This window comes from Cheilinus undulatus, linkage group 8 (assembly GCF_018320785.1).
Source record: "Cheilinus undulatus linkage group 8, ASM1832078v1, whole genome shotgun sequence".
In the NCBI taxonomy this organism is placed as follows: domain Eukaryota; kingdom Metazoa; phylum Chordata; class Actinopteri; order Labriformes; family Labridae; genus Cheilinus; species Cheilinus undulatus.
This window is the reverse complement of record NC_054872.1, coordinates 46,639,446-46,657,514: the sequence shown is the minus strand read 5'-3', so window position 1 is coordinate 46,657,514 and position 18,069 is coordinate 46,639,446. Positions and strand designations below refer to the sequence as shown.

The 18,069-nt window shown below is 39.6% G+C and overlaps 1 protein-coding gene across 1 annotated transcript; it reads left to right on the top strand.

Annotated features, from left to right (window-relative positions):
* Positions 1-339: 339 nt before the first annotated feature.
* On the top strand, positions 340-5,561 carry LOC121513681 (fucolectin-1-like). The gene is made up of 5 exons (XM_041793590.1): positions 340-403; positions 609-894; positions 2,945-3,099; positions 3,613-3,901; positions 5,411-5,561. Exons 1-5 carry the CDS (start codon positions 340-342, stop codon positions 5,559-5,561), a joined length of 945 nt encoding a protein of 314 aa, XP_041649524.1.
* Positions 5,562-18,069: the final 12,508 nt, after the last annotated feature.

The following is an 18,069-nucleotide window of genomic DNA, read 5'->3' as shown; positions in this document are numbered from 1 at the left end:
ATTTATTGTTGAGACTGCAGAGTGGCAGGGTTGTAGGCTGACTGGTTGGTTTGGGTGGAGCTGAGGAGATGGGTGATTCTGAAGGAGCTGGTTTTCCATTAGTGTTTTACTTGAGGAGCTGTCTAGATGGCAGAATTTGCAGGATCTGAACACAGAAAAAAAAGGTATTAGAAATATAAAACCAGTAAAACTCTGAACTTTAATTGAACCGAGCAGCTGCTCATTTGACTCTCAGGCTCTATAGATTGTTGCAGTTCTGGACTGGAGACATTTCAAACAGTAGTAATGGTCATTTTATTGTTATAATTTTGTTTTTGCCTGTCTGTATCAAACAGAACCATGAAACACAGCACGGCTCTGCTCCTGCATCTCCTCCTGGGCTCATGTTCAGCCTACACTTACAGTAAGTACATTCTCCACATGAATTAGCTCACATTACAAGAAATCTGTGTGGAAACTCGTTATCTTGAACCTTTAATGTTACATTTGTTTGTTGTTTCTGATTTAAAAATGACTGATCTAATGTTTTACATTGAAGTCGGCCCCATGTTCAGTCTTTTACACCTTTGTAACACCTCTGATGTGTATTTCAAATGTTTACTCCACAGAAAATGTGGCCATACGAGGAAAAGCAACCCAGTCAATCCAGTATCTCCATGCATTATCAATGGCCGGCAATGCCATCGATGGAAACCGGGATCATGACTTCCACTCTGGATCTTGTACCCACACTTCCACACAGACCAACCCCTGGTGGAGAGTAGACCTGCTGGAGTCCTACATTGTCATCGCCCTGATCATCACCAACAGAGGAGACTGCTGTGCAGAGAGACTCGACGGGGCCCAGATTCACATTGGAAACTCTTTAGATCACAATGGAATAGCAAACCCACTGTGAGTGAATGTTGTTATGCCAACTTTACACCAAAAAGCATTTCAAGAGAATTTGCTGTCACAATTTCCTAAAGTTGAAATAAAACTTGGGCTGTGTTGGGGAACTATTACATTTAAAACTAAGATTACTGCATTACCTACTGAGAAACCTACCTGTTACAATAGTTTTCCCTTCTTTCTTTGTTGTTGCCATCAAGGCCACCTGTAAGGGGGTTAAAGACGAGAGCTTTCTGGGGCGCAGCCAAATAGGGGGCCCAGGGAAGTCAGCAAAATCATGGTCCACTGCATAGATATTTATGCATTAATACAATAGAGCGTTTTCAAAATATAACTGTGTTGTCTTAAAACAGAATTAGCTTTTATTTGGTAATGTTAAGATTGACTGGCAACCAGTCCAGGGCCTCTCGCCCAGTGACAACTGGGATAAGCTCCAGTCCCCCGTGTCCATAAAATGGGATAAGTGGTATAGAAAATGGATGGATGGATGGAAACGTTAACAATGTAGATGGGCACATAAAATTAACCCAATTTGAAAGAAATGCCAGACTTCAATAACCTGACATGCCAGATGGATTTGTTTCACACATCCATCTGGGAAAGCTTCAATAGGAAATGTTTGGGAAAATGCAGAGGCTTTGAAAAAATCTCGGAGTGTGATTGGATGAACGTTCTGTCACATTTCTACCGGCCAATCAGAGCAACAAAACACGTGACGTAGCTGCTATGGAGCTGCATGTACACAGCTACCGAGGAATAACGTGAAACATGGTAAATATAGACATGTAAGTACTAGACTTTTGTCTTTTTTATAAGTAAACAACTCACTGCTGTTCTTTCTTCTTCTTTTAATGAAGAAATGTTGTCAAGTTCTGATAAAACTGGTGCTTTAGCATCATCCACGCTAAGCTCTTCTGCCATAATTGCACCGGCCTCTTGTTGCTGCTTGCTCTTGTCACGACTCTGCCGCGCCTGAAACTACTGTCCCCCGTCACTGATTGGTCCTGTCACTTTCTAAGCGGGCCCAAACGGTTCAGACGGGAGCTTTGCAAGATGGATTCACCAGTGAGAAACAAGGAAATGAGTGTATCCATCTGCTTTGCAAGGTTAAGACTTCAAGTCATGATGTGCAAAAATGTCAGGATACCAGAGACTCAAGTAGAAGGACCTGTTGTCATATTAAGGGGAAATAATTGAATAATGGCAGAACATAGGTAAAACTTGGCAAAAATGGGTTGTAAATGACAAAAAAGTGGGGAAAGTGTGTCAAAAATGTGTCTAAAGTGGCAAAATTTGGCCCAAAGAAGCTAAAAATTGACTAAAAGTGGCAAAATGGCCATTAAAACAGTGAAAAGCAGTTAAAAGTTGGAAAAAAATATGGTTTTATGTGGCAAAAATGTACTAAAAGTGGGTAGGAAAAATACTGAAAGGCAGTTAAAAAGTGTGAAAATGGGTCAAAATTGGCAAAAATTGGCTTAAGGTAAAGACAATTGGGTGGGTAATTGGTGAAAAGCTGTTGAAAAGCAGAAACAGTCATTAAAAGGGGTTAAAAAGATGCACCAGTACAAAATTTGAACATCAGAATCCAATGATAGCTTGACACACGTTTTAGTTTCAAAATGAAGTAACCATTAGCTGGGACACTAGCCTCAAAGCTAAAGATCCAACACACATCCACTTAAACTATCAATAAATCACAACTGGGGAGGGAGCCTTCATTGGGATTTTCAGGGGCCCAACCAGTTCTGTGGGAGGACTGGGTTACCCCAAAAGAGAAGTTTTCTTTTCTTGAGTTACTTTAATGAAAAAGCGAAGTAAGATCAAATTACTTCAATTGTAAAACTAACACATTACATTACTCATCACAACAAAAAAGTAGTCTGAGTATTTCAACAGACTACTTTGCCACACACTAAGTAAAAACTAAGTAAAAGTAAGTAAGTAACTAAAACTAATTTAAAACAAAGAGAGAATGTCTGATTGTATCGTGTCCCAGTGAATACGACCTTGAGAAATCAAAGTCTTTCACTTCTATGCCTCTCCTCTCCTGCAGGGTTGCAGTGATCCCTCATATTGCAGCTGGAAGGTCTTCAAAAATTTCCTTATCCAAACCTGTGGAGGGACGTTATGTGACTGTGACTCTGACAGGACGTGAAAAGATCCTTACCCTCTGTGAAGTGGAAGTGTACGGATACCGTGCACCAACAGGTGAGAATTTGAACCATTAATGTCACTGACCAGATCATGCAGCCTTATTTTCTATACAGCTGTGTTCACCATTTGAAATTTATCACTTAAAAGTCAAAACAAGCAACTTCATGAGATTCTCTAATGGTCTACATCACATCAGTGGTGTTCTGATATTTCGCTGGAGGCCAAACAAAGCAAAACTGGAGGCAAACACAGGAGCACAGAAGCCTAAAAAATGGATTTGTGGCATTGTTGGATGAAAGCTATAATATTTATGGCTCAAAGCTGAAATTTGACTGTATTCATATATTTCAGTCTCTTGACTGGTGGAGGCCTTGAGGGCAAAAGGAGTGTAGAACCATGGGACCTCCCACTGACCACTATGTGGAGCTAATTAAAGATCATTAGCTAATCATGACAGAAGGATATTTGCAGCAATGTCTTAAGTACATCCACTTATGCTGACTTTATGATAGTTATATGACTGAAACAAATGCAGACATGAGTACTAAATATATTTGCTTTTTTTAGGAGAGAACCTTGCACTCAAAGGAAAAGCCACACAGTCATCACTTTATGACGCACAAGGCATTGCATACAATGCCATTGATGGGAATCGTCATAATGTCCGGCTTGATGGGTCCTGCACTCACACCAAACAAGACTTCAGTCCCTGGTGGCGAGTGGATCTGACAAAAACCCATAAAGTGTTTTCTGTTAAGATCACAAACCGCAGAGAAGCCAAGTACTCCCCACGACTGAACGGAGCAGAGATTCGTATTGGAGATTCTCTTGCCAACAATGGCAACAGTAATCCCAGGTAGGATTTTTTGAATGTACTAAATTTTGACAGTTTACACTGATAAACATACAAGCAATACACTACAGACCCCCTTCATTTCAGTTTTATATTACAGCCTGATGCTACAATCAGTTACATGAATTTGTCCTCTCATTAATCTACACTCAGTTCCCCATCATGACAAAGTGAAAACAGAATTTTAGACATTTTTGCACTTTATGAAAAACAAAAACAAAAGGAAGTATCACATTGACATAAGTATTCAGACCCTTTACTCAGTACAGAGTTGAAGCACCTTTGGCAGCAGTTACAGCCTTGTGACTTTTTCAATATGACCCAACAAACTTTCTACACCTGGATTGAGGTGTTTTCTGCCATTCTTCTTTGCAAATCCTCTGAAGTCATTTTCAGGTCTCTCAAGGGGTGTTTGATAGGGTTCATATATTTTATGGCACATTTGAACATATACCATATAGGATACAGTCGTCTAATTTACTGAGGTTCCCTGAATGCACCATATTTTCTGTCTCTCAGGTTGTAAAGTTTGATAATTAACTTCAGTTCTGTCGATTCTGGCACTGATTTCTACACTGGGTTAATATTTTGAACAAACAGGACTTGTTGTAAAGTTTGGGAGCACTTTTTAGTATTTGTCTGCCCACATGAAGAATAAAACTGTCTCTGGCTCTCCTAGCTCACAGTCTCGTCCTCCTGTCACCTCCCAACTCTCACTCCTGCTTGTGCGCAGGGGGGTGAGTCCCTCAGTCACACCGGGAAGGTTGTAGTCATCATGGGGAGGAGGAGGAAATTACACATGAATTGAAGCTATTCGCTGTTTTAGCAGATGCTTCTCCTTATTATCACATTGATGAAGTCGAAGAGCTGGTCTCAACCGGTCTTGATGCAAAATCCCGAGTCCGGCCTGTCTGAGACCGAGACAAGACAGAGTAAAAAATGCTCTTGTCTTGATCACCTCTCTTACTAAGGCCACTCTCCCCTGATTGTTCAGTTTAGCCAGGCGACCAGCTCTCAGTAGAGTCCTATTGTGCCAAACTTCTTCAATTTGAGCGTTCTGGAGGCCGCTGTGCTCTTGGGGACCTTCAGTGTAGCAGAAACTTTTTTGTAACCTTCCTCAGATCTGTGCCTGTCAACAATCCTGTCTCTGAGCTCTGCAGGCAGTTCCTCTGACCTCATGGCTTTTGTTTTCTCTGATATCACTGTCAGCTGTGATGCCTTCTATAGAGAGGTGTGTGCCTTTCTAAATCATGTCCAACCAGGTTAATTTACCACAGGTGGACTCCAGACAAACTTCTCTGCAATGATCAAGAGAAATTGGAGGCCCCTGAGCTAAATTACAGGTGTTGTTACTAAGGCTCTGAAAGCTCAAGTCAATGTGATAACCATCTTTTTTAAAAACTACATGACTCATATTTACCTTTCCTACAGTGCAATAAAAGATGAAACAGTTTGTTGTGATTGGGATGCACATGTCCATGACAATCTAATCATTTCTGCTCCTTCCATTAGGTGTGCTGTGATTAAAAACATCCCAGCGGGTGCTACTGAGGAATTCCAGTGTAATGGGATGGATGGTCGCTATGTTAACATTGTTATCCCTGGTAGACAGGAGTTCCTGACCCTGTGTGAGGTGGAGGTTTATGGCTCTGTCCTGGATTAGGACAGAGATATGCAGGCGCATCTCAAAAGATCAGAATATCAAGAAAAAATTCATATTTTTCCTGTGATATACTCCAGAAAGTTAAATTCCAAATAATTCTTGATAAATCTCATATAAAGTGAAACATTTCAATATATTTTTGTTTGAATCTTGATGACTGCAGCTCACAGCTTGTGAAAATGAAAAATCCACCATCTCCAAATATTAGAATATTGTGGAAAAGTCCAATTTGCAAAGGTTTCCTGAGCCTTTATTCTATCAGTTTGGTTCAGTACACACAACTGCAATCATGTTGAAAACTGCTAGCCTTACTTTTATCAGGTAAGCCACAGACGCTCACTGCTGAAAGGACAGGCTGTTCTCAGAGGCTGTATCAAAGTTCATTCATAGAAAGTCGACTGGAAGGAAAAGAAGCACGAGAAACAAGGGTGAGCTCAGCCATCAGAGGATTGTCAAACAAAGCAGATTTCTAACTCATCCATAAAGCTTCAATCTGATTGTTTGAAAGGAATTGATCAATTAAAATGTTTAAAGCATGATTTTGTTTAACTGCCATGAATGTAAGCCTTGCTTTTGTCATTTATCCTGTTCTGTTTCTGAATGTCTGATGTGAGCCAATCACAGGGCTTTAGTGAAAAATGTATACAATAAAATTAAACCAATGATTCATTATCTAAATGAGCTTAGACTTGTCTGTCAGCCAATTTCACAGCTGTAGCTCCATACTGTGCCAACGCTTTGCTTTGTAATTCTTCATTTTTATGCTTGAATTTTCTGAAAGTTGAGGTTAATAAAATACACCACACACTGATCTGTCTTTAGAGGCAGAAAAATATCAGCCTTGCTAATGAAAAGATCCTTTTTTAAATTTCTCTTTCATTTCTGAATAAAGTTAAGACACAAAATAACTTCCTGGTTTTCATTTCTCAACACACATTCATGGAAAAGGAGCTGTGTTCATTGCAAATACTTTATTTTTCAAAATACAGACAAAATAGACAAATATTATAAAAGACATCTGAAACACAAACGTCTGTGACTTAGATTTCTACTTGTGTGTTTTGGGAGATTCTTAAAAATGGGCACTTGACTAAAAAGATCCTTTCTAGATGGTGAAACTTCAGCCTTCTTTGAGGCAAACAGCACTAAAAGAGCCAAAATATCAAAGATTATATGTGCACTTTAGGATTTATTCAACATCGCAGTCTGTCACTTTTTTCTTCTGATCCCAATCAAAACTTCTATCAACTCTACAAAGTTTTTTCTTTGGAGAATCAACTTATTCATTTAATTTGCATTTTTACTTAATCATTATTGGAATTACCTGCATTAAAGTTCATTCATCACTATTAAAACAATTATAAACAATCTGAATAATCTTAAATTATTTAAAGCTTAATGATATGCAGTCCATTTCATAAATGATACCCATCACAGTATATTTAATATGCAGTTACTATTATTATTGAGGATATGCCATTTTGTTGGAGGATAATGTGTTAAAGTAAACCTCATGGCACTGTCTCCATTTAGTTTGTATTACTGCTGCTCATACAAAGACAAATGTACAGTGGCCAATGAATGCAAAGACTCAGTAGGGTCTGAAACACCATAAAAAAAAGGAAAAATATAATCTATTAAGAAATGATGCAAGAAAGTCCAAAACAAATACAACTAGGGATGTGCAATATTACTGGATTGGTATCAGTTTTTGTAGATAATAGCTTTAAAACTAAATTGTCTGGGGCACAGATGGCCTAGTGGTTTACAGCGCACCCCATGTACGCAGATGGCTCAGGTTCATATAGGACCTGTGGCCTTTTCCCCATGTCTCTCCCCACTCTTTTGTCCCTGTTTTTGACTCTATCCTGTCCGTCTCTATCAAATAAAGGCACAAAAAGCCACAAATAAATCTTTAAAGTTAATTGTCTGCCAGTAATCAATTACTGCTGACATATTTGCTGAAAATATCAGCTGTAAAGTAAGTTTTGGAGTTTTAGGCTGGACCAGGCAGATATACACTACTGCTCACAAGTTACAGCCAATGAACTAGACATGTTGACAGTGTCAGGGTTAGAATGAATTATTTCAATGAAAAATGTTCTTTAAACTTTGCCTTCATAGAAAAAGAAAAACCTGTTGCAACAATTACAGCCATGCAGACCTTAGACATCCTAGCTGTTAATTGTAATCTGAGGAGATTTCCCCCCATGCTTCCTGGACTATCTCCTACAAGATGGATTGGCTTGATGGAGTCTTCCTTCATACCGTACATTTAAGCTCCTCCCACAACAGCTCAGTAGGGTTCAGATCCAAAGACTGTGCTGGCCACTCCATTACAGTCAGAATTCTGGCTGACAGCTCCTTCTTTAAATATTTCATAGACAGAGGTGTGGAAGTGTGTTTTGGGTCATTATGCTGTTGTAGGATGAAACTGGCTCCAAGCATGTGCTGTCCACGGGGTATGGCATGGCATCATTTTGTGATAGCTGTCCTTCCTCAAGGTCCTTCCCATTCTTTTCAAATCTCCTATTCTACCACCTCCAACGTCCCCCAGACCATCACACTGTCTCCACCTCGCTTGAAAGATGGTTTTAAGCACTCTTCTTGCATCTTTTCATTTGTTCTTCTGTTTGATCCAAAAACCTCAGACTAGGACTCATCTGTGCACAACACCTTCAACCAGTTTTTTGCTCCCTTATTAGTAAAATGGTTTTTAGCTGTGCAGCATGATTAACTTGGATTAGCAGCCACTCTAGGATATTAATACAGGAGGACTGACTGTTGCTGATAACTGTGTGTGAACTGCATGAAAATATTTTTCTTTGGAAAACAAAGAAATTTGCCAGTGATCCCAAACTTTTCAGTGGTAGTGTATGTTATCTGAAGTCTTTTTCTTTGTTCATCCTTAAACTTCAAAGTGTCTTTCAATATTGTGCACCACTCAGACTACATGAATTTAGCCAGATTTTGGCTGCATCGTCACAGCTCTTTGTTAAATGGGTCTGCCATAGCTGGCGCATGTTTACCATTGTTAAGTTAACACCAGATCTTTCATCAAAGACTGGTGTTTAAGGACATAGATTTATAATCTCATTGGACGGAGCTTAGGCTCTTGATCTAAGCTCCACCCACAGAGTTAAACTAACACTGGTGGATCAAGACTGTCAAATTACTCCAACTCTGAAGACCATTTCATTCAGAATGAAGTTAAAATTACACTTTGGGGGTTAAAATCAACTTTGAAATGTTAACCCTTTCACCGCCAAAGTCGCAAAATTGTGACAAGCAACATTGCTGAATTAAACAGGCTATCGCTGCAAATATGGTGCCAAGTGTTGTTACTACTTTACACCAGGAGATGGTGGACATGAGTAACTTCAATCCCAGTAGCATTTGTGGGTGTGTTTCTATTCAAAGTTTTGAAAGACCCACCCCCGGTCGAGGAGACAAGGAAGCAGTGGTTGTAGTTGGGGGTAACAGAGAGAAAGAGAGTGAATTGTAGCGAGAATACTCACAGGCCGGGAGGAACAGGGGAATATTCACCCTCTGACATGATGTTCAGTCGTCCGGTGAGACCATGGGTGAGACTGACGGTGCGTCTGTGAGCACGGACATGATAGTCCACAAGCAGCACATACCGAGGCCAATGCTTGACCTCACCCTGGCCTGGGAGAGAGGGGACGTGGTGGGGGTATCAGGGTGGTCAAAACACCACGAATAGTGACAAAGGTAGGTAAACTTACTGAAGTGGAGGTAAAAGTCAAAATATACCCAAAAGAGTACAATTATATGTAAAAAAGAACTACCCAATGACAGTAATCTGAGTAAATGTAATCAGTTAGTTTCTTTCCCTGCTCTGAACTCTAAATAAACATTAAACTGCACAGTTTTCATGTTTGAGGTTTTGAATCCCTAAAGGCTCCATCTTTCCTATTTACAGCCTTTTATTCTGCTTATGCTTATATTACAACTCAGTAGTCACTATGTAGTGGTAATGGTCAACACCTTAAAAAGGGAATTATCTGTATTAGCAGATACAAACATTTCTGCAGAAATGTATAATATATATTTAGAATATTATAAATATATTTATATATTAAAATCAGTCTGTATCAGCTGTAAATGTTGACTGTATTAACAAATAAGTTAGTGGAGTTCTAGGCTGGACCAACAGACCTACATCGATTGAAATCTTTTCTTTATTCATCATCCTCTTTCACTTTAAAGAATGTTTTAAGGACTGAAGTTTAAATCTAAACTACATTTGTATGTCAGCATCAGCTAAAAATATTTTGTAAATATCACCGTACACTTGTCAGCAAAAATCCAATATTGTGCATCCCTACTTCTGATGAACAGATGATCATTGTAATCAGTACAATTTTTCAGATCATTTAGTTGAAATAATCAGACAACACTTTGACATCGTAACAGCATGAGCCTAAAATTTGTGATGTCAGCAGAAAATGGTCGCCTTTAGGATATTGTGAAAGCTGGACTTCTGCAGAAATATCAGAGCTGTTCTTAGGTTACAAACCCTTTCTCAGGTAATTAAATGCACGTGATTATTTAATGCCTTGTCTTTTTTAATGGTTCCTCTGAATCTTACACACTGGACATTAGAGAACAAAAGATTTCTGCTATCTATTTATTTATCTTGCAAAGCTCTCATCTGAACAGACTGGGCCCTGTAAGAAAGTGACAGGACCAATCAGGAGTAAGAGGCAGGACTCCTGGACACGGCGGAGTCGTGATGTAAGCAAGCAGCGACAAGAGGCCGGTCCAATTCTGGTGGAAAGATTAGCGTGGATGCTGCTATAGCGTCAGTTTTATCAGAACCTGGAGACATTTCCTCGTTACAAGAAGAACAAAGAACAGCAGCGAGTTTTTTCCTATGAAACTTAAGAAACTATGTTTTTGCCCTTCTCCCAATCGGATTTGGTGAGAGTCTAATCGTTGAGTGTTTTGTTGGCCGTAAAGATGTGACAGACAGAACGTTCATCCAATCACCCTTCGAGATTTTTTCAAAGGCTCTGCCTTTCTCAAACACCGTCCATGGGAGATTTTCCAGATGAAGGTGTAAAACAAATCCATCTGGTGTGTCAGGTTATGTTCTGGGGGCCAGATGGGAAGATGTGGGGGCCCTGATGTGGCCCCCTGGGCCACCAGTTGATGATCACTGCCCTAGGAGTTGTTCAAAGATCTCAGGCTTTGAGGAGAAAAGGTGAAGGGTAATTTGCACACATCACACTGTGCTGTATTGTTTGTTACACATCCATGATGCAGAGTTACACTTGGCATCATGTATAAACACCTAAAACCTAAAAACAGAGATGCAGAAACATAAAAATGTCAAGAATAATCTGGAAAATATGGAGTGAAGTGCAGTACTCATATGTCACTAGATTTTCTTGTTTGAATGACATCTATAATGAACGGCTTCATCAAAGAAAGCCTCATGCATTCATGGTAACCTCATCTTTAACTCTATCAGTATCTGATGGTTTTACTCATCTCTCAGTCATCATCAGTGTGCAGTGATAAAACATATTTCTCTGTCTCTCTTGTGTTGTTGTTTTACATTATTATTGATTTACCTGTTTTTCTCATCATGTTTATTTTTTATTTTATCTAATCTTTATTTAGCCAGGTAAGACCCACTGAGACCAAAGATCTCTTTTTCAACGGAGACCTGACCAAGAATGGCAGCAATGCATAGTTTCAACAGCACATGTGCTCAAACTCACAACAACTCACAATAAATATAAACAGCAATAATAAAATAATCATCAGTTGAAACAGTGGCATTCAGAGAGTTTGAATTCAAGAGTTTTCACTAAAGATTTAAAAACATTCAGAGTCACCAAGTTCTGCAGTTTAAATTCAGTCTGCAGATTATTCCACGCAAAAGGAGCAGAGAACCTAAAAGCTTTCTTTCCCAGTTCAGTTGGGACTTTGGGAACAACACACTGCACAAAGTCCAATGAACCCAAGTTATGCAATCCATCCTTCAAGATCAACAAGGGGAGCTTTTTAGCAACATACTGAATGTTTTCATCTAGTAAGAACCCTAGATATTTAAACGAGGATACCAGCCCAATTTCTTGACCATCTTAAGTAACAATTTTCTCAGAGAGAACTTTTAGCTGTTCTTGAAGATGTAAAGAACATGAGTTTAGTTTTATCTGCATTTAGAACAAGTTGCAGCTGGCTAATCTGATCTTGTACTAAATCAAAAGCATGCTGAAGATTTACAAAAGCTTGTGCAGGCATAGGTGCACAGCAATAGATGACAGTATCATCAGCATAAAAGTGAAAATAAGTGTTTGGAGCATTCTGTCCAAGACTATTAATATACAAAGTGAATAAGAGCGGTCCCAGCACTGAACCCTGAGGAACCCCCTTATGGATCTGTAAAAACTCAGATGTGACACCCTCTGAATGAACAGCCTGGGTTCTGCCACTAAGATAGTCTGCAAACCACCCAACGGCATGCTCTGAGAACCCAGAAGCTTTAAGACGTTCCAATAAAATTCTGTGGTCCACAGTGTCAAAGGCTTTAGAAAAATCTATAAAAAGAGACACACAACACTGTTTACTTATTCAAGGCCTCCAGAATATCATTAAAAACTTTCATAGCAGCAGTGGTTGTGCTGTGGTTCTTTCTAAATCCTGACTGAAAGCTAGAAAGGACAGAATTTGCAGCCAGGTATTCTTTCACTTGATCACTGACCAGAGTTTCCAGTACTTTTGACAGCACAGAAAGTTTTGATATTTCTGATATCTTGTGGCTGTCTATGATAATGCTAGTTGGAAGGTTAGCAGATTTGGACTTATTTGAAAGAGAGTTAATTGTGCTCCAGAAGGTTTTGGGGTTTTTTAAGGTTATCTGTTGTCAAAGACAAATAGAATTCAGCTTTGGATTTACGAACAACAGATGTGAATTTATTCCTCAGCTGCCTAAAACAGAGCCAATCAGATTCACTTCCAGACTTGCGTGCCCTGGCCCAAGCCGAGTTCTGCTCATGCAGCAGGTCTGAAAGCTCTCTAGAAAACCACGGGTTATCACGCCCTTTTGATTCTATACCTACGAATGGGCACATGTTTATTCACAATTTCACTAAAACCTTCATAAAAATAGTTCCAAGCGAGTTCAACATCATCAAAAAGGGAGACTCTGTCCCAGCAAAAGTTACACAAATCATGCATGAATGCCTGCTCAACAAAGTTTTTCATAGCGCGTTTTTCAATAACACGAGGCACACTTCTTAGTATCCTCGTATCCCGAACAACAGCAATAACACAGTGATCACTCACATCATTCGGAAAAACTCCAGAGGAAACATATTTACACGGCATATTTGTCAGGACTAAGTCAATTAGTGTTGATTTTTGAGGACATTTTAGGTTTGGCCTAGTTGGTGAGTTTATTAGCTGTGTGAGGTTTAAAGCATCACACTGAGGTTTAAAAGCCTCAGAGGCTGGTGAAAGCCAGTCCCAATTCGAGTCACCAACCAGCACAAGTTCATTAAATTTCAACTGAGACAGAGAATGCACAAGAGTGTTCAAAGAACAGCAAGAAGCAGACGGGGGCCTGTAACATGTATCATGTGGCTTCACTTTGCTGAGAATCCAACATTTATTCAGTATTAAATCAATGAAATGGGTTATAGATCTATCTGGAATAACACTTCTCTGGAATGATACTGTTGATCTTGATGTACAAATACCAAGGAAGTAGTTTTAGGACTTCCCTGTAAGCAAATACATGTGACACTTTCTTCAGAACAGGATGCAGACAATAAACGGTAATAAAGGGCAAGTTCATATAAATGCAAGATAAATGAATGAATCTAACTTGGAGATTTAATGCATTCCTCTTATTTTCAATGTAAGCAGAATGAAGAAAGGCTTTAGTCCCTGACATTTCTGCTTTTGACTGAAATTTGAGGTCAGGTTTCTTTAACACACCATCCTCTGCCCGAAGGCTGAGCAGGTTTACTTCATCCCCTTGTCCTTCAGGAGGAAAGCAATATTGCTGCCACAAAAAGAAATAATTAATGCCTGTATGTGTAATAGGAATTTTGAAAGTAACCTCACTGCCATAAAAAACTAACAACGATTTCCTCTCACTTGATTACAATCGATCAGAAATCAAGATCATTGGCTCAAAATCATTCACCAAATCCATCCACAACCTCACTTTCAAAGCTGATAGTTCCACCCTATCTCCCTCCCCTCACATCTGCAATCTTGGCATTATCACCTTTCCTTTGAGCAGCTCGTCACCCAACTTACTAAAACCTCCTTTTCCCACCTAAAAACCATAGCCCTCATCGGCCCACTACTCTTCGTCCCTGCAGCTTAATCCCTAATCCTTGCCTTTTTCACCTCCCATCCCATCCTCTGATACATCCTCCAAAGTCCTTAGTAAACTCCAACACAGCACACCTCATCACCCCCATCTGCTCTTATGACAATATCAGCTCTGTCTTTAAAAACCTCCACTGACTCCCCGTCCTGTACCCCATCCAGTTCAGAATCCTGCTCCTAACTCATAATCATCAATCTCAGTCATCTCCCCTTGTTTTTTGTTTGCACGCTTGCTTTCTTGTGTCTTGTATCTTTTTAGCTTGTACAGTGTCTGAGGATTTGAAAAAGTGTTCTAAACATTATCAAAGCAATGCTGAGAATTTCTGTTAAAAATACTAAATAGCAATAGCAGTCATGGTAACTGCATGTTTAAATAAGGACACTATTAAAAGAACCAAATGTTTGCAAAGAAGAACATAAAACCCAAGGATGTGGTAACAATAAAACTGTTATCAGACAAGGATGTGTGAAGTCACCTGTGGTAAATCATTATTAAACAACAGCTGGTGAATCTGATCAGATATAACTATAAATATTGTATTGTGGTCCATGCTCAGTTATACCAGCCTTCATTAACAGCAGCTCCCCGTCTTCTTCTGTGCTTTCTTTGCAAGAAAAGGTAGGTGGTTATACTCCAATAATAATGTTTTTAAACCTTTTTAAGCTTAAGAATTAGAAATTAGCCTACAGGCTGTTTTATAACAAGGACTGTGGGACTGCATTGCAATGCAATTCCAAGTGTCCATAGTACTTTAAAAACATCCCCTTGTGCTAATTATGACATTTTGATGCTTCAAATTTTTTTTAAAAATCTAATTTTTTTTGGCAAACTAATCAAACAATGAAAATGAAATGTCACAATGACATAGGTATTCAGACCCTTTGCAAAACCCTTGAGATTTAGCTCAGGTGTCTCCCATCTCTCTTGAACGTTGCAGAGATGTTTCCACACCTTGATTGGAGTCCACCTGTGGCAAGTTAAACTGACTGGACATGATTTAGAAAGGCACACACCTCTCTATAGAAGGCATCACAGCTGACAATGATATCAGAGCAGGGCTTGACATTAACTTTTTTGCTCACCAGCCACGGTGGCCAGTGGTTCTGCAAACTTACTAGCCACTCAGTATTTCCACTAGCCACAACTCTGGTGTTTGGTAACTCTGAGCTATATGTCAAATTTGGTACAAAGGGTATGATATGACACACGTGCTCTACTTTCCCTCACCAATATGATCAATATTAGCTCCCCTCTTAATAAAGGACTTCTCCCTGTTGATGTGAAACAGCAGACTACTGAGATATGGGTCAGACTGTTAGAGACAGTCATCTAAGAGTCGAAACTCTTAGATTTTTATTTTCTTAATGGATATCAAGTTTATGCTAAAATTAAAATACTGTTTATCGGCTGTTTATTAGAAAAAACTACAGCAGATTACAAGAACATCTCTAATTTTCACTCTGACAAATCTCCACCAGGGAATATTAGCCTAAGTGTCCAACTTCTCCTGTCCTCTGCTCTATACTGTATGGAGGAAATGTTTTCATACGTGTGTCTAATACTAATTAAAATATCTCTTTAAATAATAGATGGCTTACATTTGGTGGTGAAGCTCACATTTGGAGAACATTAAACAACTGATATATATATATATAAAATCACTGTTTAGTTGAATTCTCTTGGACTCCTAAGTGATCAGTTACAGACTTTTATCCTTCTGTCTCTGTTTCTCACTGCTCAGTGAACTGATTTAAAGTTTCAGAGTTTCTCTCGTCTTTTATAACCGTTATCGATTTATGGCAAATTTATAATTAACCCTGAATATACACACGTTTAAAAGTTTCAATGACATTTAAAGTATAGGCACCTTTGTGGAGGTTTTTATCATTTAGATCGCCTTCAACAAACAAAGACTATAGATGGAGTATTCATTAAACAATATTTAGACACACCGCCCACCCTGGCTCGCACAAGCGACAAAGACACGCAGCTGGAGCGCACACACGTATAAACTGCACTGATCCTCCATGGACAGAGAGGCACTTTAAAGCAGAAAGATAAAGTTCAAGTCTGAGTTTATCCTGCAAATTCTGAAACATTGTCCCTAAACAGATAGAAGCCTTTAGTCTAACCAACATGTCAGTGCGAGTGTGTGTCCGTATATGTCTGTGAGTGTCGCATTTGTGTGTGTCATACTAAAGCATCAAAGCCCTTGGCGCTGCGTAAAAATGCATGAATGGATGAAGAGACCAGCCACTTTTCAGTTATTTTGGAGGGAAATTTGAGCCTTTATGTGCCAAACAGCCTCTCTGTAACAAGCCTAAATCATAAGGGCTATCAGACAAGCACTTTCAGAGTGAAGCATTAGTTGTGACACTAATAAATTCAACCCGCCATCAAGGCTAGTTAGAGTCACACTACTACCCGCCATGGCCGAAATCCACCCGCATTTGGCTAGTTGGCGGGTGTAAATGTCAAGCCCTGTATCAGAGAAAAAACCAAGCCATGAGGTCAAAGGAACTGCCTGCAGAGCTCAGAGATAAGAGGATTGTTGACAGGCTCAGATCTGAGAAGTGTGCAAAAAAATGTCTGCTGCACTGATGGTTCCCAAGAGCACAGTGGCCTCCATAATGTTGAATGTAGACAATTTTTGTTGTAGGACCTAGAAGCAGACACAGATGAGGTGAACAGTTTGGAGGTGATTTATTGTTGAGACTGCAGAGTGGCAGGGTTGTAGGCTGGCTGGTTGGTTTGGATAGAGCTGAGGAGATGGGTGATTCTGAAGCAGCTGGTTTTCTATTAGTGTTTTACTTGAGGAGCTGTCTAGATGGCAGAATTTGCAGGATCTGAACACAGAAAAAAAAGCTATTAGAAATATAAAACCAGTAAAACTCTGAACTTGAATTCAACAGAGCGGTCGTAATAATCTCATGATGATTGTAGCTGAAAGCAGGCTTCTTGTACTGAGGTAGACTAGTCGATGAAATGCAGGTGTGTGATCCAGCCAGGTGCTTAATTGCTGATTGTGAGGTGTGGCACACATAGACAGACAGGGGGCACGAGGGAAACAGAAAAAAACAGAGCTGTGACACATAATTCTCAAATAGAAGAAGCAAGACTCTTTCAAGAGCTCAGCCAAACTGAGCAACTGGGGAGACAGGCCTTAGTCAGAGAGGTGACCAAGAACCTGATGGTCACTCTGACTGAGCTCCAGAGATCCTGTGTGGAGATGGGACAAAGATCCAGAAGGACAACCATCACTGCAACCCTCTACTGATCTGGGCTTTATGGAAGCCTCTCCTTAGTGCAAAACAGATGAAAGAATGCAAAGAACTCCATGTGAAAACCAGGCAACAACCTCTTGAAAAAGGCCTTGTTGTGCCAAACTTCTTCCAGTTGAGAATTCTGGAGGCCACTGTGCTCTTAGGAACCTTCAGCAGCAGAAATGTTTTGTAGCCTTCCCCAGACAATCCTGTCTCTGAGCTCTGCAGACAGTTCCTTTGACCTCATGGCTTGATTTTTGCTCTGATATGCATCGTCAGCTTTGAGGTCTTCTATAGATCAGAGCAGTGCAACGTCACTTCACTTTAAGCTAGCCATCCCTCTGTGATGGCAGGAGTTGTGGTCGGTCTGCCTGTTAAAAGCTGTTTCAAATATTCACTAACTTATTAACCACATTCAAGGGTTAAGATCCAACACACAGAAGATATGTGATGTTGGTTTAAGACATCTCCAGTCACACGATGGGACTGATTGTCCAGTTTGATGGAGGGAGCCTGAACTCATCCTCATGTACATCTATAATTTCGTCTTTTTTTTATTGTTGTGATGAGAGTATTTTTTCTTAAATGGTCTACATTATATGTTTATCTCACTGGCCATTAGAGTTTGGCTCTCAATAATTGTTTAACAATAAGGTTTTCATATTATAAGCTTTAAAATTCTAATGACCCGAAATTTTCCACTGACTGCACTTCATTTTTAAGGAATGTTTTCCCTGAGAAAGGGGCGGGGCTGGCATGGTTTGGGCAAAGGTGACAGATGGGTTGGGGGGCACCTGAGCAACTTTTTAAGTGTTGTTGTGAAGGATCTGAAACCTTATGTCGATGTGATATTTAATTTTTCTTCTTA

Coding starts and splice junctions, on each gene's coding strand:
- LOC121513681 (XM_041793590.1), top strand. CDS start 340: ATGAAACACAGCACGGCTCTGCTCCTGCATCTCCTCCTGGGCTCATGT. Junction 404..608: donor ATGTTCAGCCTACACTTACA/GTAAGTACATTC, acceptor TTTACTCCACAG/AAAATGTGGCCATACGAGGA. Junction 895..2,944: donor AATGGAATAGCAAACCCACT/GTGAGTGAATGT, acceptor CCTCTCCTGCAG/GGTTGCAGTGATCCCTCATA.